Here is a 24,801-nt window from a genome sequence, read left to right as displayed (position 1 = left end):
TTTGCCTTGTAGTGAGAAATGCACCTGTTGAAGACCAAGATGTTTCTTTGCCCCATGACAGACGTGTCTATAAAACTGGGAGCATAGTTGCAATAGCTTCATAAGAAAAGCAAATTGTTTAATTTTTTCAAATGTCATAAAAATTTCCAGTATTTACTGAGATGTTATTTTATTAATTACACTTTTAACTTGGAATACCACTTCTCTTCTGGAATAGAAATCTGTTGGTACAAGATAAAATGTGTTTTTTTGGAAAATCAGTTGAATGAGATTTGATCCAGCTAATTTTATATCTTAAATTGTGAGCAGTTTTCAGATATTCGGGAAGTGGAAGTACAGGTTGGCAGAGATTTTCCAGTTGGCTTCTGTACTAAATTGTCATTAGTTTGATACATATAACTTCTCTCACAATAATTACACCCTTTTTAAAGGGGTCACCTCTACTTAATTCATATTTTCCTGTATCAGAAGCTCTGGAATTCTATATGAGTTTAACTATCTTACTTTAGTTTCAGTCAGCATGTAGTGAAATGTTTTCCTTTTCTCTGTCTCATCTGTTGGGAGTTGCCAAAGAGTAAGTGATAGGGAACCAGTACTTGAGTTTATATTTCTTATGTTGCATAGCTAGTATGACTTTCAAAATAATGGCAATAATAAAACTACCAATATGACTTCTAAAAATGGATTTGTGTCTTCTTAATAAACAACTAGAAGCATGGGCAACCTGAAAAAAAAATCTTTATGAGGCAGACAGAAATTTGACACTGGCAGCAGCGTACAAGCAGTGATTTAAAAAAAAAAATGTAGTTTGTGCTTCTGAAGTAGGTGCAAACAGAATGATACAGTCAAATACAAAGTAAAACAGTGGCAAGAAACAGTATGTAAAGCAAAGTGAAAATGATAATATGTTGCTGCAGTAACAGGTATTTTAATGATAGAGATGAAAAAGATCAGTGGCTGGCATATAAACATTGGTTGATGTATCCATTTATGTAAATGGAAACCAAACTTTTAAGATGCTTAAAATGTATTATTATTAGGTTATTTTTTAATCATTGGGAGGAAAATTGTGCAAATAATTACATATCCAGAATGGTCTTCAGCAGAGAAGATAAAGTATGTATGTTGTTTTGCATCCTTTTAATTTGCTGACCAGTCGTCTGAATGTTTTGTCAGGACTAGAATGGAATCTGAGAAATGGAGCAATTAATTTGTAGATGTCTCGTACTTTGTATTCTGTATGGGACATATTAAAGCTGGACTAAATTAATTTATGATTAATTTGTGTGTTCAGTTTCATATGCTGCATTTTTACTAAGTCTACTTATATAGCTACACTACTGTAGTGTTTACTTAGGGAGTCAGTAGTCATAAATTTTGCCGTTCATGTTATTAGCCACATGATAAAGATCATTTTGTGAAATTTAAAGTTTTAACTAAAAGCTTAAGTCACATATGTCAGTTTTGAGGTCACGATAATGATGAAATAAAGGCTTTTAATTTCATTTAAAAATTCGTAAGTACAATCTTTTAAAATAATTTCTTGAAACAGGCTAGTAATTTTCATCATTGGCAAGTGGTAAGCATTCTTTGGTTGTGTTGAAATCGGGGGCTTTTTTATCAACAAAAATGATGGTTCCCAAGTGCATAATTTATTCAGAAACTCACATTTTGTACAGTGCTGTCACATTGTTTAGTTTTGCAAGGAGCACAGTGAGATTAATAGGGCTCTGATCTGTTTCATGATTTCTCATTCAAACCAGTCCATTAAACTTAATAGGGTTCTGTGAGAAATTGCAGCAAATGCTGCTTAATAGGCAGGAAGAATCAAATAGTGAAGACTGAGGAAGGATAGAGTGTTCTTGTCTTTTGGAGAGCCGTAGTCAAAGTGGTGAAGTGACACTGGTGAGATAACAGAGACAATCCTTTCTTCCAGCAATTAGAGAAACAGAATACTTAAGAGTTTCAGATACTTCACATCTAGGGGCTGATGACAAAGTTAGGGGTCCCCGTGAAAACTTACTAGTGTGTGGGCTGCGTGGTTCATAACTGTGCACGACAGGCTTTTTTGTTGTTGAACCAACACCACTTGTGTATCTGGTGTCTGTGAGTATGTTTCGGCCTCAGGCTGTAGGAGCTAACAGCTGTCATGTCCTGAAAAATTGTTTTCTATCTTGCAGTTGTGTAATGTTATGGGAACACTTAGCAATAATGAGTTCATTGTTTGTAAGGCATAATTGGGGGGGGGGGGGTTTAACCTACTTTTGCCTTTAAGCAACATTTCTGTCTTTAAAAAAATGCCCCCAAAATATAAAGTTAAGCAAATAAGCTAGTGTTGTATCTTGATATTTACATTGCGCTTTTGTCTATATACTGGGGCAGAAGCCACAGGGTAATTGCAGCATTGTAGCCTGCTCTGTTGTGTGATCTTAGATCCTTCAGCCTTTACATCAGAAGGTTAATAGTCCCAGTCAGGAGTGAATGTTTAAATACATAAGCACATGTTGGTAAACTTTCTGGAGTCTAGCATAAATTACGTGAGGACACACTGCTGAAGTAGTCAAAACATGTCATATACTTTATTTGGCTATGAATTTTGGTTTGATCCCATGGCAAGATTCATAGGGACCTCTCTTGTAGAATTAGCTATTAAAAAGATATATACCGGAGGTGTTTTATTGGAAACAGAATCAATGGATCTTGGAAATCTCACTTCCTACTGATTTGTGGGGAATGATTTGTCCTAATGCAAATGTCGAGCACTTTCTCGAGTCGCTAAGACCTTCTGATTCAGGCACCCCCAGTTCTCTTCCATGATCTGTTGGGTTTCCACACCACAGCATCCTTTGCTTTGTCATCTACCTACGGTTTTGGTTAGTGGGCTGGACAAGGGGCAGCAGCACAGTCACTAGCTCAGAACTGGGTGCCTAGCCATCGCGCCGTTTGCTCTTGTCTCTGGGTGGATTAAACAAACTAGCTAAGGTCTGACTCTCCCCACGTTTCCCTCCGTGAGGGCACTAATCCATCACTCTTTCCTACTGAGCAGCTGTTTTGCGCAAAACTTGTCTGTTGTAGGAACTTTAATCATACACACCTTTACCCCTCTAATGGATTTGTTTGAATCTTGAAAATGGATTAAGTTCAAATCAGCAGGGAGGGAAGGTGAAATAGGGACAAATAACACATCCTGATAAAAATGATGGTACTAGACTGCCTTGTTTAGGAAACTAAGATAGAAATGATGAAATGTTACCAGGTTTTGTGATGGGTTTTTTTTGTTTGGGGTTTTTCTTGTTTTGTTTTGTTTTTTTAATTGGTAGTCTGCTTGTGTTTGATGTTTCTTGAAGTCCTAGCTGCTGGCATCTAGAGATGATATGGTGGAAAAAAATCATCTTTCATTTAAAAAAGACAGTTTTCAGACCTTTATGAGTTTAGAAGTCTTGGTATGCAAGTGAATTAGATGTACCCTAAAGGCCTGAAATGAAAGGAAAATGAAAAAAAATCTTTAAAGAATATTTGCTATTTTAAAGGCATTTGATGAGTGCTTGGCTTATGACTTTTAGTCACTGGAGGCTGGTAATACAATGGATATTTTTCTATGTATCTAGCTTTCCTTTGCTGAAAAGTCTGTGTGTTTTCTAATATGTCCATTATGCTTAGTCTTCTTCTGAGCTAGGAATTGATATACCGGAAAGTGCATCATTACAACCCTCAAAAAGCATTCATTACACTTTGATGTTGAGGGAATTCAGGTCTTCCTCTCATTTTTATTTGGTGTGGTGAATAATGCCACTGCCTTGTCCTAGGATTATTCAGACCTATGACCTAGCTTTCCAATTCAGTTCGGCTCTATTTTGAGTCCTCATGTTTGGGCAATGGGTAAGTCTTAGGTATTTTTTCCATATCTATTGGCTCAAATAAAACTCTTGTCCGTACTGCAGAAATTATTGGACTGATAGCTCAGAAAACAAAAAAGCTTTTCCCAAAGCTGAAAACATTGTCATTATTTTATCTGATGATGCCATCTCTGTTTGCCCCCCACCCCGCCGCAGCTGTTTTCCCTTTCAGTAGTGAGAAGTAGATTGCTTCCTGTCAACATTGTACGTTAGTCACCGTCATCCCACTTTTGCAAGTTTTCTCAGTCTCTGTGTCCTCCCTTTGATGCTTTAGATCTCAGAGGTCACAATATTGCCATCTTCTAATGCCTCATTCAAACAGTGATGGTTATGAGAAGTGGTAACTTGTGGTTTTAGCATGCCATCTGTCTGCTTCCTGTTGTGCAGTTCTATACACAAATACCTCTGTGTTTGTACTTCTCTTTCATGGTACATTTATTCATCATTTCATTTGTGTATTTACATTGCAAGTTGTTCAGGGCAAGGTCCACAATTTTAGTCTTTACTATGTGCAATTTGGCATAGGATCTTTGAGTATGGCTCTGAGATCTTATAGAAATAAATGATTTTTGGTTAGTTATTCTAATGCTCACTTCTCTATGAAAAATGTACAGGTGGATGAATGAATATTTTTTTCTGAGAGTTCAGACCATCATATGAAAAAAATTACATGATATGATATAAAATAATTGGAAGAGACCTCAATGATACTATTTTGTTCTAAGGCTCCTGATGAAAAACACTAGTTAAGACTTTAAGAACTCCATGATTGTAAATGCAGTCAATCTCAGCATTTAAGCTGACGGTTTATTATATTGCCAGCTTAAAATACATATTTAGCATAAGATCTTTTATAACAAACACAACTTTCTGATAACTCATAACTTCTTGAACAGGAAATAAGAACTGTTGATTAAAAATAGAAGGACATTATATCTGGACTGTTTTCCCTAGGGACTTATTTTTATTTTTGCCATAATATTTTTGAATGCTCTGTGGGATAAGTATTTGTCTGTTGCTTAATGCCATGATTTATTTTCCTTTATCTCCTATTGAAAAAAAACCAGTAATTTATAAATTCTTGAGTTATTTCAGTTGAAACTTGGTTTTAATTTTGATAGTTGTAAGATCTCTGTGAAATACAAAGTACCTGGTAAATGGCAAAATATGCCCCAAAATTGAATAAATACTCAGCCTTTCAAAACTTCTTCTGGTATCATCACTGTGTTGGATTATTTGGAAGATAAATACTGAGTTTTACTATTTGATTAATTTGACAAAGATCTGCAGTTTACTCAAATTGTAGACTTTTATTTAGAGTTTATAAGTAGCTTGATTATAGACCAATGTGGTGATAATCTGAAGCAGTAGATCTTTGTGAAATAGCATGCGTTTACTGGTACTTTGTGGAAGAAGAGAAGAAACAGACTTCTGGAATTACCTTTTCTCCCCCCACCCCAGACAGATCAGGTCGGTCTTCAGGTTGGTTTGGTTTTTTATTCAGAACAGCAAGGAGGAAAAAAAAGTAAGAAACCAAGAAGTATGTCTTGTATAATTGACAGTGTATGGATTGTAATTGGGACAGTAAACACAAAGAAATTAACAGTGATGTGTCTGATAATTACTGATAAATTGGAGAACAAGCTTGAATGAGGTACTTTAGAAAAAGAAGTGATTCTGTCAGTAATGCTGGTTGGTTTTTTTTTTTGGAGTCTTTTCCATGCTGACTCGCGTAACTTCTCAGAGCTCTCAGCAGCCAGTGTTGAACTGAGGCATTTCTCAGAACACTTCAGGAAAAGTTAGCGATCGTTGCCCATGACAAGAGAGGTGGGAAAAGTGAAGCATTGAAACAAGAGGCCTGACTTTCTTTAATAAAGAAAAAATTTGGTTATTTTCTGGTTGATTTCAGTAAGTTTTGGCTTCCATTGTAAGGCCCAGACCAGGCACTTCCCATTGCCATTGGCACTGAATTCCAGTTATGGATCTTGGTCTGAGAAAAGTGTCCGAGACTTCAGTAAGTCAGAGACAAATGAACATATCTCAAAAAGGCACTGACCCTGCCAACATGTGTCAGAATAAAAGGCAAAAAGAGCTGTGCAAATTCTGTCTCTCTGGTGTCCTATCTGCTTGATTAATCTAGGGCTAGATGTAAGTTTTCATGATTCAATTATACTTCCATGAGCCACAGTCCAGTCCTGCTACTAACTGTGTGTTGCCTGGGGCATAGACTCACAAATGAGTTAGCAGGGAGAAACTAAGGTGTTACTTTGCAGTGTGATACTTGCTAATGCGCGATAATTGCTAATCTGCACAGTTGTATGCTGTCCTAAATACAGAAGAGTTCCTCTTTTGGCTGAATCAGCAAGTGACTGAATCACCAAGTTACTGTTAAAGGAGGTTAAAAGTAAACATACTACCTTCTCTTCAACCTCTGCCCCTTATTGCTCCCCAGTGAAGTTTCTGTTCTCTATTTGTTGTTGGTGGCTCTTCCTAATCTCTCCTAACCCTGAAGCTCAATGGTCTCCTGTGAGTGGGTGTTTGTTAATTCTGCCCCAACTGGCTTCGCCACAAATTCTATAGCAATTGCAGGTGATCTTCAAAATACTTGACAACTCTCCTTCAACAGTCTTGTTGAAGAGTACATCCAAAAAGCTGCCGATTAAAGGATTGGTACAGTTGCTTGTGCAACATTAATTTATCCTCATTGTGCTTATGCAAATTGAAGCATTATATCATCTGGCACTGTCTTTTTTTATAGAACCCCTGCCTCATGCAGTGAATGGTGCTCTCGGAAGGAATGGCCGTACCGATAGGTCTTGTTTGTGCTCGTCATTTCCTCTGCTGTCTCTGCCCCCTCTCTGGTTTTTACTGAGTACCTTCCAATACTGAATGTAGAACTGTTGAACTTCCAGTAGTCTTTCCATATGATTCCTTTGTAACAAAGTGAGGGAATGTGGATAAAAAATAGTGCTAGTAAGAGTACTATAAAGGAGGATTAAGTGAGCTGGCCAAGCTGAGAAAGGCAGAACTTCTGTGAAAGACTGTAAAGATTTGTCAGCCTTCACAGAAGTAGATCACAAGATTTGAAACCAGCTTACTGTGTGTGCTTTTTGGTGTGACTCTTGTATCCGCATCTGTTCCTGGGGATAGATTTATGACTTTTCATAATGTGTAAACAGATTACTTCCATGATGTGCACTCATACCATTTCTTATTTTGCTCTCTTTATTAATACAGCAGGATATGAATTTAAATCCTAGGTCATATGCAGAGTACTTTTGTTTGTTTATTTTTGTTATTAATTGAGTTTGACAGTCTGTTTGTGATCCCTTTGGAGCATCATTCATGTTGCAAAACTGGTAGCCATCATTCTCACTGCTTTGTAATTTGCACAGTGAAATAACTTTTTTTTTTTGCCAGAACTCTGTTCTGTTCCTTATATGTCATTCTTTACTAGGTGAGGCTGGATAGTATTAAACTGGTGTAGTTTATCTGTTCTGCCACTTTCTGCTTCTCCAGGCATTTTGAATTAGAATGTTGAGGTTTTGTGTGTGTGTATGTATATAAAAGAGCAATAAAAGTCAGTATGTTAGCTGTTATTACCTGTTTGAAAGGAGGAAGACATTAGTGGTCTTTTTTTAAAGTAAAAGTAATATCATTATACATTTTATTATAATAATAATAATAACAAATAATAATAAAGTAGAAGTAATACTGTTGTAAATTATGTGAAACTGTGACTGGGTCAAACTGTGCGTTCATTATTAAGGTCTTAGTTATCTGCTCTGTACCATACCATCACCTCTTACGCTGGTGGTATTTTCTTTTGCTACTTTAGTTGAGGTGGGTCTGCTTTTGTTTGAGGGTGGATAATCCATAGCAGAGAGAATTTAGCAGTGGCTAGTCACTGGGGAGAACAATGCGGTTTTGTAAGTAACCCATTTCTCTAAAATTGTATGGCTTTATAGTATTTTAAGTATCATCTTACTGTAGAAGGCAATTTCTGCTTTAGAGTTCTGTGAGGGTTTACAATTATTGAAGTTTTTTGTCATTCTGGCAGTTGGAAGGTGGAAATGCATGCAGCCCCATTCTTCAACAAAAAGTAAATGCTAACCTGATCCGTTGAGGCTCCATCTAAGCGGACAGGGAGAGGTGGTTCTGCTCTCTTCTGGGGAGTCCAGTCTGAAATCAGCAGAGCTCGTGGGCAGGGCATCTCCCACCCTCCAGTCCCGGAGATGTGGGGCCAGGGGGCATAGCCAAGGGGCAGGAAGGGAGATCATTCTTCTTGGCAGCACCAAGCTGGAGATTGGCTTGACCCATCTCATCAAATGGCGGTCTAATTTAGATGCTCTGAATCACCTCTGGAAGAGCCTACTTATGTCTGAATTATGTTGGAAGCTTAAGGAGACTGTCCATCTAAATTATGTACCTAAAGTTAGACCTAGTAAGTACTCCCCACTGATAGCCAAATCCTTCCTGCCTTCTTTTTTTTTTAAAAAAAAAAACTGATACAGACATTTTAAAGCAGTGATTTATGTAGTTGAATGGGGTGAGCACTGGCTTGCAACTTGATATTCACTGTGAATTTGGACGTTAGTATAATGTTGTTAAAATATCTAAAATACCCTGCTTTAATATAAGAGGATTTTTTAAAAAAATTAGTGGCTTTTCCATTTTGCTCTTTATTTCCAAATTTTTGGAAGCAAAAATATACTCCGGGAATTTACCTAAAAATCCCCAGAGATCATAATCTTTGGGCAAATACTAGCTTTAAAGCTTATATAAATGTAGCTTTTCTTATAAAATGCTACTTGAACTTAAGGATAACAAGTAACTTGGTAAACATGTTAGAACTTGTTCTTTTATTCCAGATATAAACACTACATGTAAACTGTATTTTAAATGTTTCAAAACAACTTTTTTAAGAGTTAATAACTATTCGTGGGTTTCTACAAAGGCATTTTAGGGGCATGTTAATTTATGGCTTCTGCTTTGCCCACCTCGTTTACTATTTCAGTTAAGCTGTTGATAACAGACCAAGTGTAAATTGGGTTATTTGATTTCAGCGTTCCATTAATAATTCTCATTTTACTTTGATCAATTTTTTTTAATAAGATTTAGTAATCTTAAAGTTTTAAATTTTATTTCCATTGCTATGGTTGTAAATCCTACATAGGTTTAATGCCATTGTCCTGTTTTGGAGTGGACATCAGCATCACATGCCATTGTCTGCATGAAGAAAAACTCAGCTATTGTTACTTTCAGCAGTATGGTTGTTTGATGCTGGGTCTGTGGATGAAGGAATTTTGTAGCAGTTGGGGAGAAAAGCCTGCAAATGATCCTGTGCTTAAGTTGGGCTATGGAGGAACTTGTGACAGCCTGTACTCTTACCTGTATTACAATGTGTATGGCATATATGTACCAGAAAGTGATGTATATATGTATCACAGTTCTGATGACCCCATTTAATCGTTGCTCTAATTACTATGATGGATTATATCTTCACAGGCACAGTTAGTTGATTTGAAGTCTGAACTGACAGAAACACAGGCAGAGAAAGCAGTATTGGAAAAGGAAGTGCATGATCAGCTTTTGCAACTTCATGCTGTTCAACTTCAGCTACATGCCAAAACCGGTCAGAGTGTTGATTCTGGGGCTATTAAGGCAAAACTGGTGAGTATGGTGGCTTGAATGGAGAATTATATTATACTTTTCCCTCTCCTGGCAGAAGTTCTTCCTTGGAAGGTGCGAATAAGCTGTTTACAAATTTTCACATAAAAAAATGTTAGAGAGAGTTAACTTTTTCTTTTTTAAATAACATCTACAGTTGGTTGTTAGCAACCATTAAAAATAACATAAATAACATCAGAATAATGAATTTGAATTTAAGAAGTTCTTTTTACATAAACCATTTTTTAGTGGTTTCTTGAAGTAAAATAAGAAAATATTTTGGTGGTTCATAAAGCTTTTCTGAAGACAGAAGTTGCAAAAGATAATAGCTTCCAATATACAAATACAATCAAATCTTCACAGAATAGGATTGGTTTGCCATACAGAGAGAGGGTAGCTGGCATCACAGTCCTCTCTCTGTTGTCATTCTTTCTCTTTAATAATGCTGCAGATGCATCTACAGTGCCCTCCATTGCTACATGCAGCAGACTGTTGTAATAGAACTCAATAAACCACTGTTAATTTTGTATGATATGTTTTTTTTAGAAACTTAGAGCTTTACAAAGCCCACCAAAAGTTAACAATAATTAATCTGTGCAATTAGTTGGCATTGACTGATAACCAGAGTGTAGGGTGCCTTGTTACTAGCCACAGCACAGATTCAGGCTCTAATACTAAGACTTTGTAAATTAGAAAAGTAAAGTAATGTTGTATAGATTGTGGTTTCTAACTGTTGGCATAAATCAAAGTCTAGCTCTCTGGCTGTTTTTAAAATTGCTTTGTGGGTTGGTTGCAAATACCTAGTCCCAACATAGGTGGAACATTAGATTAGTCTCCTCTGCTATTTTGTCCTGTTAATTAACGTATAATAAAACACAGTAATAGGCTTAAAGGCTATCTAATCTAGGCTAATCACTGAATAACAGGAGTAACCCAAATTCTTCCTGTTTCAGATCCAAAAGCTGTAATTGAATTAGAGCTATGTTCCTAGGTCCTCGTAGTTGCATATTCAGCATAAGAGTAACATTTTCTGGATTGTCGGCACATAATTTATTTTGTATTGAATTATAGCTTAAGCAGGTTGAAGTTTCTTTAGAGCCGTTAATGATTTTTATGGCTCTGTAAATAAGCATTAGTTAAGTATCAGCAGCATTTTGTAAGTGTTAGGCTGCAGGTTTACATGTAGCAAAGTTTTTAAGCCAACACACCACTGTGAGTGATTTCGGTCTCTAAATTTCATTAGTGAGGCTTAACTTCTGAGTGGCATAGAGAGTAATACTTTTAACCTTTTTGTTTCTCCTTTACCTTGTTATAAACATTTTCTAAAGATATTTTAAATCTCCATGCTAGTGACAGCAGTCTTTCTCCCACAAGTGACAGTAAATACATTTTACTTGCATTGTTTCAGATGTTATCTGTGTTGAATCAGCCTAGACTGATATTGTCCCCTTAATTCCATTTAGTTCCTCCTTTTTTTATAAACATCAGGGCTAATCTTCTGAGTTTGCTTTACTTTGCCTATAGGGATTTCATAGTTTTAATGGAGAGAAGCTCAGCTTTAAACTGTTCTAGGTAAAGAAAGCTATCAAGGTCTGGGAAGCTTGAACAAGGAAAACTGAGGCTGCTTAAATGACAATAAAATGGGAAGTCTGAGTTTGAGGTAAATAAAAACTGTCGTGTTGACATGGCAGTCAGAAAGCCTCTGGGGGCAAAGGACTGTGTCAACAGAATATGTGATGGGGAAATAAAGTTCTCTACTAGTTAGCTTCCTGCTTTCTTTGTTAACAACAACCACTCTTCTTTTCTATGTAGAGTGTTAGCATAAATGTATACTCTGCAAACTCTGAAGTTGTATATAGTGGTGAACTAAGACATTTTTAAATGTTTCAGATTGCTAAGCAATTGATAACATCACATAGTTCAGGCCTAATCCCTTTTTAGGAGTGGTGTATCTGCTTAGTCCACGCACAATAACTCTTTCTCTGTAAGAGTATGAAGTTGCCTAGTTGAATTTTTTTTCTTGAGTTTTGCAGTTCGCATATCCTTTTTGCTACTTCTCCCTGCCTTTTATGTCCCTCTTGTAATATGTATTTTGTTATTCTTTCCGAAAGGAAAAAAATCTATTATCTGTATAACAGATGTTAGATTACAGAATGTATTTTCTATGATAGCTTCAAAACTGCTTTCATGCATTTTGCATTATCTTGCTATTCTTTATGAAGATTTTTGGTATTTTAGGAGGAAGTGTTGTTTTCAATACTACAATAAGGTTAAAATTTTTAATAAGAGTTTTAATAACGTTCACTGCAACATACCAAAATTGCTGCTAAGTACAATTATAGCAATGTGCTTGTTCTTTATGCCTTCTAATAAAATAAAAAACCTGCTGGTAAATTTCTTTTGGAGTAAGTAATTTATGTTGTTGCATTTTCTTGAAGTTCCTATTGCCTGTTTCTCTAATTATGGAAATCTCTTCTTCTGTCTTAAGTCTGTCCTTTCTGTGGATGAAATGGTAAGTATGCTGACTGCCTTTTTTTTTTTTATGTTTACAGTGCTTTTGTTTTGTGCAACAACTTATATATATGTTGGCCTCAGAAACTGGCAAAACAGATCTGTCTTGTTCCTTTTTCCTGTCATTTGGCAAGATGCTGTGGAAAGAATTTTCTTTGCATTTTAGTTTTTCTTTTCTACTTTTGGTGCCCTCTTTCCTAAGTCTGTATTTGTTTTATTTATTATTGTTACAGCTAATTTGGGGTGATATGTGGCAACTTGGCATTCTGAAAGATTGTTCTGGTAGTAGCTCAAAAAATGTTAAGGTGTTATACAATTTCTAAAGCATTAACACTGTACACATCTATCAATGTAATATGAAGTATTCTTTGTGTTGTATTTAAAAAAAAAAATCCTGTAAACTTCTCCTTGTTTTCCTTTTTCTCAATTCTTTTTGTGGGCATGATTTAGTATGATTTACTGGCTTGGGAAGCAGCCCCAAACATATAAACACAATAATACATATATAAGAAGAAAAGGTGAAGCAAAGCTAACTTATCTTTCAGTCTTTCACGGTGATAGACTTGGAAGGTTTTTAAACAGCTTTTCCACTTTTATTATGCTATGTACCTCATTATCGTTACTCAGTATTTGCTTTTTGAAAAGCCATGGGATAGCTGGTAACTGCAAGCTTTGATCTTCAACAATGCAGTTGCATTTTTGGTTTAGTGGTTTTTGTTTTGGTTTTTTTTTTATACTACTAATAGAAGATACACTTTTTTCTATTTTGCAGAACCTAAGCAATACTATGAACACTAGAAGGCATGAAACTATTCTGTAACTTCCTCAACTTTTTAATCATTTTTGAGACTTTTGTCACATCTCTTGGCAGTCGTTCAAAACACGACATGTTCTTTCAGTACATCTTCAGAGATTCTGTATTGCAAACATTTTAATTTTTTTAATTCATGTGGTGATCTATTGGAGACAGTCCAGAGAAGAATAGCTTCTGGGTGTAATTTTCCACCTCAGTCACAGAACAATGGTCATAGTAATGGAGAAAATAGGAAGAAAACAATTCTATGGGATTACATTGTTCCTCCTATTTTAGATATAACATTTAAAATGCATGACTAAAAGTGATTCCACTTAGAAATGTAACATTTGACTTTCTGTTTAAATTTAATTTAAATGACAAACGAAATTCAGAGAAACTTGATGGAAAATTTTATTCTTGATGAGAGTTTTTAAGCTGGCTACTTCTTATAAATACACTGAAGTGTGCTATATGACATTTGCTAGTGTAATCAAATATCTTGGATCACTTCAGCAATCCACTTTTCTGGGGGAAGTTGGAATTCTTTTCCCAACTTGTATTTCAGATACATCAAGGAACTCATGCATCTCTAAAGCTTTTTTCTGAGCAGAAAACATTCTGAATGGTACATTCTAACAAATTATTGGCAAAGATGATATGAGTTTTTAGTTTATGACTTTTTATTCAGTAAATAAAGCATAAAAATACCCAGTGAGGAAGAAAATGGAGGTTTGGGTGTGAATAATATATCTTCATACGTCTGTCTTAAATGCTAGTCTTTGTCTTTTTATATTTGCCAAATAAAAGACATTCTAAAAGTGAGTACGTACACAAACAAGGGGCCTATACTATTCAGAGCACCTTGATGCAATATTAGCAATATGTGCATAGCTAACATAAGCGTTAGAGGAACACTGTATCTGTATACGGACTCTGCTGCTACTGTAAAACGAGTGTTAGTCTGAACCGTGACCCTTCGTACAGCTAAAGTGTGTGGCAGTGGCAATGCCGCGCATTGGCACGCTTGAATTCTTGTAATTGCCCTTTGGCTGCTGGCAGCAGGTGTGAATTAAGATAGCTCTAGACCATCATAATAATAGAGAAAATTGGTATAATTTTAGAAACTCCTATTCTTGAAATGTAGATTAGTCAAAATTCTTGGCTTAGGAGTGATCCTGCAGTTCAGAAGGGGATTTGTTGAAGTCATCTCACAAGACAACCCCCAACCCAAAGGCAGAGACCAGAAGTGGCTTTGTGTGACCTGTTTTCTAACATGTGTATGGAGTCAAACCTGATCTGAAACTGGGTCAATATGGGAATTACAGGAAGTGAAATGCCAGCAATTTCAAGCAATCTTTGTGCCGCTCCTCCTGAGCAGTATGCTAGGCAATTCTTGGCCAACGTGTACGTATGTGTAAAGTACTCTATTCATCTAACCTGATACAAGTATTTAACAGATGAAGGAGACAGTAGAGTCCATCAAGTTCAGAGTTGACTTTCTGGCAAATAGCTATAAATGCTTACATATTCCTATTGTGAAAATGTCTCTCTTTGGAAGGACCAACCTTCCTTAATTTCTCAAATGTGGTAATATTGACCATATCCATGGATTTATATCCAGACTTGGAATAGTGAATAAGCACACTCACAATTTGAGAACAGATTTGTCTTGCCAGTTCTGTAAAATTTTGTTTCTGTCCTATCGCTTCTTTAGTAGCACTTCCTGGTTTTATTCGTTTAACAATGTAGTTGGTACAAGTACAAAGAACATTTTTTTTTAGGTACTCTTAAGTGTCTTCAAAAATGCATTATGGTCAACTTAGTTTTTATTGATACTTCAGTTGACAGCCATTTTTAAAAGGAAATGGTAATAGATCCTGCGTCTCCACTGTTCTCCTGGTTTGCGGTGGGGTTTTTCCCCCACTTTGTAAAGGGGATATAAAGCAAGATATGAAACATACAAGTCATCAAACATGCTCTTCTTAAAGTAGATTTTGTAGAATAGCGATCTGAGCATACTAATTCCTTTCACTCCAGTGCTCTGGGTGTTAGAAAAGGTAATGACTATGCGTTTTCTCTACATTTGGGATGGAGCACTGTGGGAGTAATTTATATTTCCATAATTCTTTTTTCATGTGGCGGGGTGAGTGGGAAAGAGGGAAGGAAGATAGCTTGCTAAAAGTGTGGTTTTAGTTTGGAGGTTTAGGGGTTTTTTGTTGTTTTTTGTTTGTTTGGTTTTTTTAACAAAGCTATTTTGCACTAATTTCTCTTAAATTTGTCAGGGAGGGCATCTTCATGTGTAGAATCTCTGGCTTTATTTTTTGTGGTCTTCAGACTCTAATTTGGAAATGTCCCTGGGTGGACATTTCTTGGTTGTTTGCATGAAAATACTTGTCACTTTCAGGACATACGGACTTACAGAACATTTCCTTGACATCATATTAAAAATGAGATTAAAATAGTTAAAGAATATTAAATTGAAATATTTCGTGGTTTTGTAGTTACTTCTTTATTTTAAAAATAGTCTTCTCTCTCTTTGTATGAATCTCCTGTTTGAACACAGGAAAAAGTAAGGATGATATTCAGGCTACTTAAATTTTGCCACCGTTTTGTGATAGGGAGAAGCACTCTTACTAATTTTCATCCATGCAGTTTGAACCAGTATATGAATTTCGTGCTAAGGAGTTGTAAGCTGGATAAAAATCATGTCAGGAGCACAAAGTTGAATACAAGGCCTCCTCTCCTCAGAGGAGAGAATGCAATGCAAACTACTTTCTGCAGTGCCAGAGTCCTTGCTTTCATTTTTTTTCCTGCATGCATGTCTTGTACGCAGGAGAGTAATTTCAGATTGTGTGTGCAGAAACAGTAAGTGCTCTTTCATTACTAACTTTGATAAAAGCTTTTCAACAATTTTTTTCTTTTTTTTTTTTTTTTGTAAAGGAGAGAGAACTTGAAGCTAACAAGAAAGAAAAAGTGAAAGAAGCTCAGCTGGAAGCAGAGGTGAAGTTGCTGAGGAAGGAAAATGAAGCACTTCGTAGACACATAGCTGTGCTTCAGGCTGAGGTTTATGGAGCAAGATTGGCAGCCAAGTATTTAGATAAGGAACTAGCTGGAAGGTATGTGAAGTCAATCCATGTCCCTTAGCATGAGATGTTTTTTGTTATTATTTTCTTCTTTTGTGTCCCCCGAGGCAGGTCCAAAGTTAGGACTAAGTAGGAAAAGTCTCACATTTGCAGTTAATTGAACAAAAGGAAGAAATAAAAATCTCCACAGTTCTTGCACTTGCTCTAGTTGCTGCATGACTGTGTGCTGTAGCCAGATGAAGTGTATGAGTTGTACAATGCATTGATTTTTCAGTTGTGATATAGCATGTTATTTTACTCTCTTCGTCATTACATAGGGTCCAGCAGATTCAGTTACTGGGACGAGATATGAAAGGACCGGCTCATGACAAGCTTTGGAATCAGCTTGAAGCAGAAATACACCTTCACCGTCACAAAACTGTTATTAGAGCTTGTCGAGGTCGGAATGATCTAAAACGACCAATGCAAGCACCACCAGGACATGTAAGTTGAAAAGATGAGCCATTTCTCCATAATTTCCAGTATTTGTTGAAAATAGATATGAGTTATTTCTTCATTTTTGTGATTGTTCTCACTTCAATATTGTGTTCTTTCAAATGTGACTTCTGAATACATAATTCTTTTGTATGCTGAAGGACAGTTCCGTGATGGATAGCATGTCCCCATAAATGACCGTGACAGATGATACAATTCCGTTGACTTACCTAGGAACACTCAGTCCTTTTGAAAACTGAGCCTCTGCTATGTGTGTGTATAAATACGAATTTAATAGCATAATTTTGTTACCTGGGTTTCAAAATGTGGAGCTAACTTGTTTAGAAAAAACAAGAATAACATTTTTAGGTTTAGTTTGAAGTGAAATTAATTTTTTAAATTTTTTTTTAAAGGCCAGATAAATTGACACTGTAAAATAATTGATTCCATCCCACCCCACCCCTACTCCCCTCCCCCCCCCCCAAGGTACTTTTAAAAATAAAACTTTTAAAAGGCATTTCACTGTGAGTAGCCTTGGTAGAACTTGCCCAACTTGGCACCTGACCTGTTAATCACCCCAGTGTTCAGTGCATAAAACCAAACATTTTCAGGAAAGTGCTTTGCTTTGATCTGTTCTAAATACCTTAGTTTGTCAGATGGGTCTTACTGCTTATGTTGCTGATAGCATATAAAATATTGGTGGACAAATATGTGTATGTGTGATTTTAAGGGTATGCATAATGGCAACAGCAGCTTAACAAAAGCAAAATAAATACCTTGATTTATTTAGTCTCTCTTTTAGTTTTGACTTGAATGGCTTTTGGTATGGTTTGTTTTTATTATAATAAAATATAATAAAATACCCTTCCTTGGGACTGTGTTACATCTTCTATCATTTCTTAGTTTTAAATTGCAGTTTATGGCATAGAACTTTTCAGCAGTGATCAGCATTCCTTCATGTAGTCCCTTTATATTTTTAATATCTTTCTTTTGAACTTAACTTCTGTGTTGTGGATCACTCAGCACTGAAATAATAGAAATAATTATTCTCATCAAGAGTGCATAGTGAGGAGTGTTTTCTGATTTTGTACCCTGACTGTAAAGGGGCACTGTAAGTTTGTCCTGCCTGGAGCTAGTCTAAAACTGTGTTACTGATATACTGCCTGTATATAATTTAAAAAACTGCAATGCAGAAATGCATCACTTTTTGGTTCACACATTTATATTTATGCTATGTTTGTTTTTTATCAAACTAGGATCCTGATGCCTTAAAGAAGAGTCAAGGTGTTGGTCCAATCAGAAAAGTTTTGCTAGTTAAAGAGGACCATGAAGGACTAGGAATTTCAATCACAGTAAATACTTGCATTTATTTTCTATGACACAGATGAAGAAATTTAAATTTGTATTTGTACTTTTCTAAAATATGTGGATCAGTGAATGTATTGTTAGAACACATGAAAAAAACTATACGCAAATCCATAGCTGTGGTCATAGAACTTGAAAACTCATTTTGGTAGATTAGGAAATAGATAACTGCTACTTTATGTAAAATTTATGATTTCAACTTATGTTTAGGGTATAGACACTTTAGCAGATTAGCTAGTGGTGAATTTCAGGTGTGGTAAGTCTGCAGAAGAGCGGAAACAATCTGAGAACTAATTTCCAAAGCTTAGCGGAAACAATCTGAGAACTAACTTCCAAAGCTTAGCTGTTGTGATTGTAACTTTTAAAGTATCAGTACTGGCATCTTACACCTAACAAAAGCTGTATTAACTTTTTACAATGAATTTTGAAAATTCTGACTATTATACTTTTATTCCAAATATGAATACTGTTTCTTGCACATCAATATGGTGCCTGATATGCTTTTTTAATGAGGTTTTGATGTTGTCTCATCAGCTTGTGTATGATTTTATACTTCTATTATTATTCAGAATTGTCTCCTTTGTCAGTTTGAGTATATATTTGAAATTTATCCATTCTTTTGTGGGGAGAAGAACTAAGGCAAGAATCTCATGCATTCTTCTTAAGCATTCTTTTTGTCTGAAGCATGCTTTCTAATTTTCTGTAATAACAGTTGAAATAAGTGCTTCAAGAGCAACTACCAGAATGTGAATTTTATGCTAATGGACATCTCAGTTAATTTGAAATCTACTTTTTTTGTTTGTTTGTTTGTTTTTAATAGGGTGGGAAGGAGCATGGTGTACCAATATTGATCTCTGAAATCCATCCTGGACAACCTGCTGATCGATGTGGAGGACTGCATGTTGGTGATGCTATTCTGGCAGTAAATGGAGTTAATCTAAGAGATGCCAAACATAAAGAAGCTGTAACTATTCTTTCCCAACAGGTCAGTTGCAACCTGTTATCCATAGGCACATTTAGGTGCTTCCTGTGTTCTGTCTGTTGAATGACCTTGAATTTTAATGTTTTCTGTTAAGTACGGTGTTATGCTAAGATACAGTGATTCCTGAAGCTGTATCACCTTACACTTAATCCTCTTACGTCTTGCAATTTAAGGAGAAAATTGCCGGGTCAGTACTGGTTCAGTTAAACCCATGTATTGGCTAATGATTCTTCAGTAAGGCTGATGGAAATCAGCTTGTTACGTTGCCCCCCAGAAATAATTACTTATTGACCTACATTTTATTATTTTACGGCTGGACAGCTCCAGTCAAATAATGTTTCTCATATGCTTTGTGGTCTATACTCTTCTTCCTGCCTTGCTTCCTGTTTTCAGACAGTTAACAGGTGCACTTAATTTATCAAAAAACTTACTCATTAGAAGTCACTGTTTGAAATGTATTGGCATATAACTAAGAAATTCAGGTAACTTTGGTAAATCCTAGCTATGGAGCTGTACTTCTTTAGTCAGTAAAAACTTAATTCAAATGCATATCCAAAATATTCAACACAACTGTAAATGTGTTTACAACAGTAAAATGTATTTGTTTTAGTAACCTAGCCCATCTTGGTAATCCTGTTACGTAGCTGTGCAGTAGTAAGTAAATTTATAATTTTCGTTGCATTTTAGAGAGGCGAGATTGAATTTGAAGTAGTGTACGTTGCTCCGGAAGTTGATTCGGATGATGAAAATGTAGAATATGAGGATGAGAGTGGACACCGTTATCGTTTATATCTTGACGAATTGGAAGAAGGTGCAAACTCAAGTTCTAATAGGAAAGATGCAAATGTGGATGTCAAACCCTCACAAGGTAAACCTAAAATATGTTATATGCAGTTTAATTCTGAAGTCTCAATATGCAAACCAATTTCTGGAAAACACTGGCTTTATATTCATTGTAAAATTAATCTACTGTTAATTCAATTAACCTACTAGTAAGCTGTCAGCTCTTTTGGTTGGTCCCTCACTTACTGGCCTGGTTTACTTAGATACTACTGAATTCACTGAATTAATTTGTGGGATTTTTTTTGTGATCGCCTTTTCCCAAAGGTTGAAATTCAAATTTATTCTTACCTTTTCCTGACTCTGGTCTAAGAGTAATTAATTCCCCTTAACACTTTCTGTTGTTGGCTTCTTCAAATAAATTTTTTAGATCAGAGAGGTATAGAAACAGTATGACAGGAAAACAGGAACTATGTTCTGCTAAAAACCTATTAGCTCTTATTTTAGTAGTCATTCAGCACACTTCCCAGTTTCTGAAATAAGGCTCACTGATCTGTCCTTCCCAAGATTACTTCTCTTCCTTAAATAAACTTTCTTTTTAACTTGCAGTGTTTGATAAGAAGCCAAGTATTGATGGACATGAAAATGGAGACCTGGGGAATTCAGTTGAAGCTCCATTAGAAGACACTGCACCCAAATTAGCCCGTTCTGCTGAGTCTTTATCGTAAAAACAAACAAACAAACAATTCAAGTGGACAGATCCCATCTTTGGGAACAATTGATAATCAATATTGACTGCTCCAAGTTGCATATACTAGTGTAGGTTGTAAAAGGATGATTAAATGTCAAAGGGAACTGTATTACTGTTGCCTGGAAAAAAGGCGGTTACCTCAGGGCTTCATTGTGAGCAATTCTAAATGTGGAAAACTGTCTTTTGCGTGACACACAGTAGTTATCTAACACATGGCATGTGAAATGAATTTTCTTTTTAATAATAAGCACCAAAGCATGGGATTTCTAAAAAGGATAACCTCAATACATTCAACTTTTAATCTCATTGATGTCCCCATGGAAGTAGAATAAGATGTGGCCAACTTCATTTTGACCCTTTGATGTTTGAAAGGGACGACTGATGTTCAGTTTGGTGTGAAACAAGCTTTAAGTCTACAAGGATGAGGGGGGGAATTGTGCCATTGCATCCATGAGTTTTGTATTTAGGATTTTTGAACTGTAACTTCTAAACGAAAGCTTTTTTTTTTCTCAGAATAGTAAAAACCAGAGCTTTTATTTGAGCAAAGACCATCAAAACCCAAATGGGACAGTGGAGTACTTGCTAATCGTGATCCTTCAGCCCATGGTCATTTTATGAGTGAGATTTTTGGCATTGTTTTAATGAATTCACTGCCAATTGTTCCATTTGAAACTTGCTCCAAAGGTATTTAAACAGTATTATGGGGTTTTAAAAGCAAAATTAGTTTAAAAAACACTCACAATTATGTGGACCCTTTGGTATTTTTTTTCTGAGCATCATCAATTTAGTGTTCATTCTTGAATGGATGCGGTTACTGCTAATGTGGAGTGATTTGAGTTGGTCATCATTAGCTTGACCTTATGAAATGCTGAGTGCTTTTGATGAGTACTGAACATACCCATTTCACATTAAAATAATCGTTAAAGAAGTGAAAGTTGAGTGCACAGTACTTTACAGGGGGTGCTCAGAATCATACGGTGTCTGGCCCTATCTGTGTTATGTTATGGCAGTCGTATTAACCTATAATTGTCTTAATGTTGAAACAAAATGTTACTCTTTTTTTAAGAGCAGTGTATCTTAAAATAGCTTTTGATTGGTGTACATCTAAAGGCCCACAGCATGGCTGCAAATGGGAACGTTGAGGATGGTTTCTTGGCCAGTTTCTCATATTCCATTTGTAGATCTTTTGGTGAAGTGCAGCCCTCTCCACATGCAAGCTCTACATTGTAATTGCATTTATTATTTCAGCATGCAGTGCCAGCTTTCCTGTTCAGTGCTCTGCAGGCTGGTGAACTGTAATGTGAAAAGATAAGATTTTGTACATCGAGAGAGGAACTAATGTGAAAAGACATCTTTGCAAGTGTTACTGTGTAGGATGTACATACGTAAGAAAAAACTGCAAAGGCCTTTAGAGAACATACTCTTATGTTCTAAATTGTGATGTAGAACACAGTTACTTGTCTCTCCTAGGAGCACTATATATATATATGTTTATAGAGAAAGCCTAAAAATGTATATACTTTATTCAAAGATTTTGCTATTTATAAATCCCTTAACTTCGCTATTTACACAATCGTTTTGTGTGTGTGTGCGTGTGGGCGTGAGTTCCACTTACTCAGTGGAATAACATTATTTGGTTCATTTTTTATAATAGTCTTTGTCATACAGCATACTGTAGAAGGTTTTTAAAATAGTCAAAGCTGTACAGTTTTCACCAAACAGAAACTAGTATTTAAAAATAAAGCTGTGTGAAGAAGAAACAGGTCCCCAGGCATGTTTCTTTTTCTGAAGCTTCAGAAACTTGAGGGCACATGGGCTGCATGTTAGCAGATGAATCCACTGCCGTAACTTTGCATCCCGATGTGTGTTTTTCCCACAGTTACTCAAGCAGAGTGCACTCTGAAACTGTCTGTGGCCTGGAACACTCAATGTCCTCTCTGTCAGAAAGGATAGTTCAAAGTAATCAGCTTGTCTTTGAAAATCACTGCTATACGAAATCTTGCTGCAGTTGTAAGAAATGAGACTTGTCCAACTAGTCTAGTAACTTTTAAAAAAGGCATTAAATTTGCCTATGGTTTCCCTTTATTTGAGGGAAAGGTAACATTTTTAATCTATTTGTTCTTCCTTACTTCTTGGCACACCTTATTTTCCACTTAATGCTTTTGATCAGTTTTAGCCTGAAGTGGGAGAATGTTTTCCTAACGTTCCTTGTCCACCAGTTTCTCATGATGCTGTGCTCCTTTCTTCATCTTCTGGAAGTTGCTGGACCGTTTCTCTTCTCTTACCTTGTCTATTTTTAATCTGTATATGAGATCAACAGAAGGAACAATTGCTGAGGAAAATGACTAGGCGTAGACAAATCAGGTAGCAGTAAATTATCACCAGATTTCCTTCCCTGCAGTTTTTATAATCTTTGTTTAGAAAGCCCTGAATGGGAGGATTTTGCTCAGACACTACAGTCTGTCTCCATGTACTCCATACTTCCTACCAGCTGATTTAACGTACTGGTTTATTGTAGTCATACTGAGATGCTTAGAGATTAATATTTAAACTGAGAAAAGTTTTGCAAGTTGACATTTCCAGATTCAGTAGACAAATCTGTATTCTCCCCTTTGTCAGTAACTGGAAGACTCAGTCCTGCTGATCCCAGAGGCTGAATGAATTAGACTTAGAAGAATTTCCAAGGAAAGTCAGTATTCCGACTTCATTTTTATTTTTTAAAGTGTAAAATGGTTTACTTGTGTGTGTATATATATTTTTACTTAAAAAAAATAAAATAATATTCTAAAGAGAATTTTGCGATTTTTTTGGAGTAGATAATTCCTTGCCTATTAAAAAAAGATCTTCAGTGAGACAATTGTATTTTAAGCTAAAGGTGGACAGTGTTTGTTGGTGTCTGGGACCAATGTTAATTAAAAGCATGTAAGTTAAGGAAAGCGCTTTATGGCAATAAATTTAACTCTGATCAAAGGCTGTATGTAGTATTTCCTTTGTAGAAGTGTATTCTTGGCAGTGAAGATGGTTTGTATCTGTCTCAACATATGTTAATCTACAATTGTATCAAAAAAAATTCAGGTATTTATTGTATCTGTCCAAACATTATTACATCATGGATTACTCTCACTTCTGTAGCAGATAGAACATTTTGCAACAAATGTATACATCTAGTTAAGCTGAATATAATATATTTTTATTAGCCTGTAAATAAATATACTCTTCTGCATTGCAGTGATTTCTGCACCTAATTCAGACTGATACTTAATTTTCTTCTGGTTTCTATATAAAATACAGACACCTAACCTTGTGTGTGATCTTTTTCTGTTAGCATGTAGTCCACACCTGGCCAAAGAGCTAATATGAGGAAAACCAAAACTACCTAACATGAAGTTTGACGCTAATCCAGTCTTGGCCAGCAATGGTTAAGAGCAAATTACATTTTTAAAAAAGATAAGAGTTATAGGACATGTCTCAAATTTCATTGAGATGCTTTTTCTGCTGAATGTTTTTCAATAAAAGAAAAAAAGGAAATATTTGCAGTGCCTGGCTGTATAATAATACCATAAATATTCTGAAGTCTTTGACTAAGAAGAGCTGTAAAGACCCAGACCTGTCAAAGGATTAAGTCATTTGGGTAAAATTGTGGAAACTACCTTTTTTCTTTTTTCTATCTTATTTTTGTTTGTTTTCCATGCATTAGGAAGAATAAGTATATTCTGAGTTTTCCACTGAAGTTACAAAACAGTTATCTTCATGTTATGATTTTTAGTCTTGATATTAAAGTCTTTTTGTTCAGATTTTCTTTTTTGTGTTTTAAATAATATTTAAAAAAAAAAAAATCTCTCATCTGTACTTCAGTGGTCATCTTGCCCTGAAGCATCAAGTTCATCTGGATGAACAGAGAGCTCAAATGAAAGGTAATGGTACAGTAACTGTGGTAGTAGTATAATTATGGTAATTTAGGATTTATTGAGAATGTGAGTAGAGGACTGAGGGTAGGAACTGTCTCAGTAGACAAGGCTGAGTCATGTTGGATGAAAAGATGTATAACGCACAATTGGTGAGAGCTAGAACTGCAAGTACTTATTTTTTAGCCCTGTAAAATTTTTAGAAGGGTTTAGATATGGGTGGCTTCAGCAGATGGAAGGAAGAGGGAAAGGAGAGAAAACTTACACTTATTTGAGCTATCTTAAAACAAGCAGAGGATTAGAGGCAGCTATGAATGAAGATGAAAACAGATGGAAAGAGCAGAAAAAAATAATTTTGTCAGCTGGGGTCAAGGAAGATAATTCAAAATTTCTTTGTGGCCCAGTGCCCGACTGAAGGACGTCAGAGGCCGCTCCCAGCAAGCGCGGTCACTGAATAGTCCTCTGCATTTTTTTCCAGAGATCCACACATGACAGAAAAGAAGAGAAGCACACCCTGACTCGGGATGTGTGTAAGGAGTCCATTTTTGCTGGTTAAAACCTCAGCTCAACGACCTGAAAAGAAAATTA

General features: G+C 35.9%; 1 protein-coding gene across 2 annotated transcripts in view; it reads left to right on the top strand.

Moving 5' to 3' along the window:
- GOPC (golgi associated PDZ and coiled-coil motif containing) overlaps window positions 1–23,553 on the top strand; it is a 28,025-nt gene extending 4,472 nt beyond the window's left edge. Inside the window, exons 2-9 of one of the 2 annotated variants that reach the window (XM_069805113.1) lie at window positions 9,405–9,569; window positions 12,055–12,078; window positions 15,814–15,989; window positions 16,274–16,439; window positions 17,687–17,782; window positions 18,616–18,780; window positions 19,465–19,645; window positions 20,167–23,553. In XM_069805113.1, coding sequence (XP_069661214.1) covers window positions 9,405–9,569; window positions 12,055–12,078; window positions 15,814–15,989; window positions 16,274–16,439; window positions 17,687–17,782; window positions 18,616–18,780; window positions 19,465–19,645; window positions 20,167–20,285 — 1,092 coding nt within the window. In that variant the 3' untranslated portion in view covers window positions 20,286–23,553. The remainder of the gene's footprint in view (window positions 1–9,404; window positions 9,570–12,054; window positions 12,079–15,813; window positions 15,990–16,273; window positions 16,440–17,686; window positions 17,783–18,615; window positions 18,781–19,464; window positions 19,646–20,166) is intronic. The other variant, XM_069805114.1, reaches the window with a different exon arrangement.
- The last annotated feature ends 1,248 nt before the right edge of the window (window positions 23,554–24,801 follow it).

The sequence above is a fragment of the Haliaeetus albicilla genome, chromosome 17, assembly GCF_947461875.1.
Source record: "Haliaeetus albicilla chromosome 17, bHalAlb1.1, whole genome shotgun sequence".
NCBI lineage: Eukaryota > Metazoa > Chordata > Aves > Accipitriformes > Accipitridae > Haliaeetus > Haliaeetus albicilla.
This window is presented reverse-complemented; position numbering and strand designations above follow the sequence as displayed.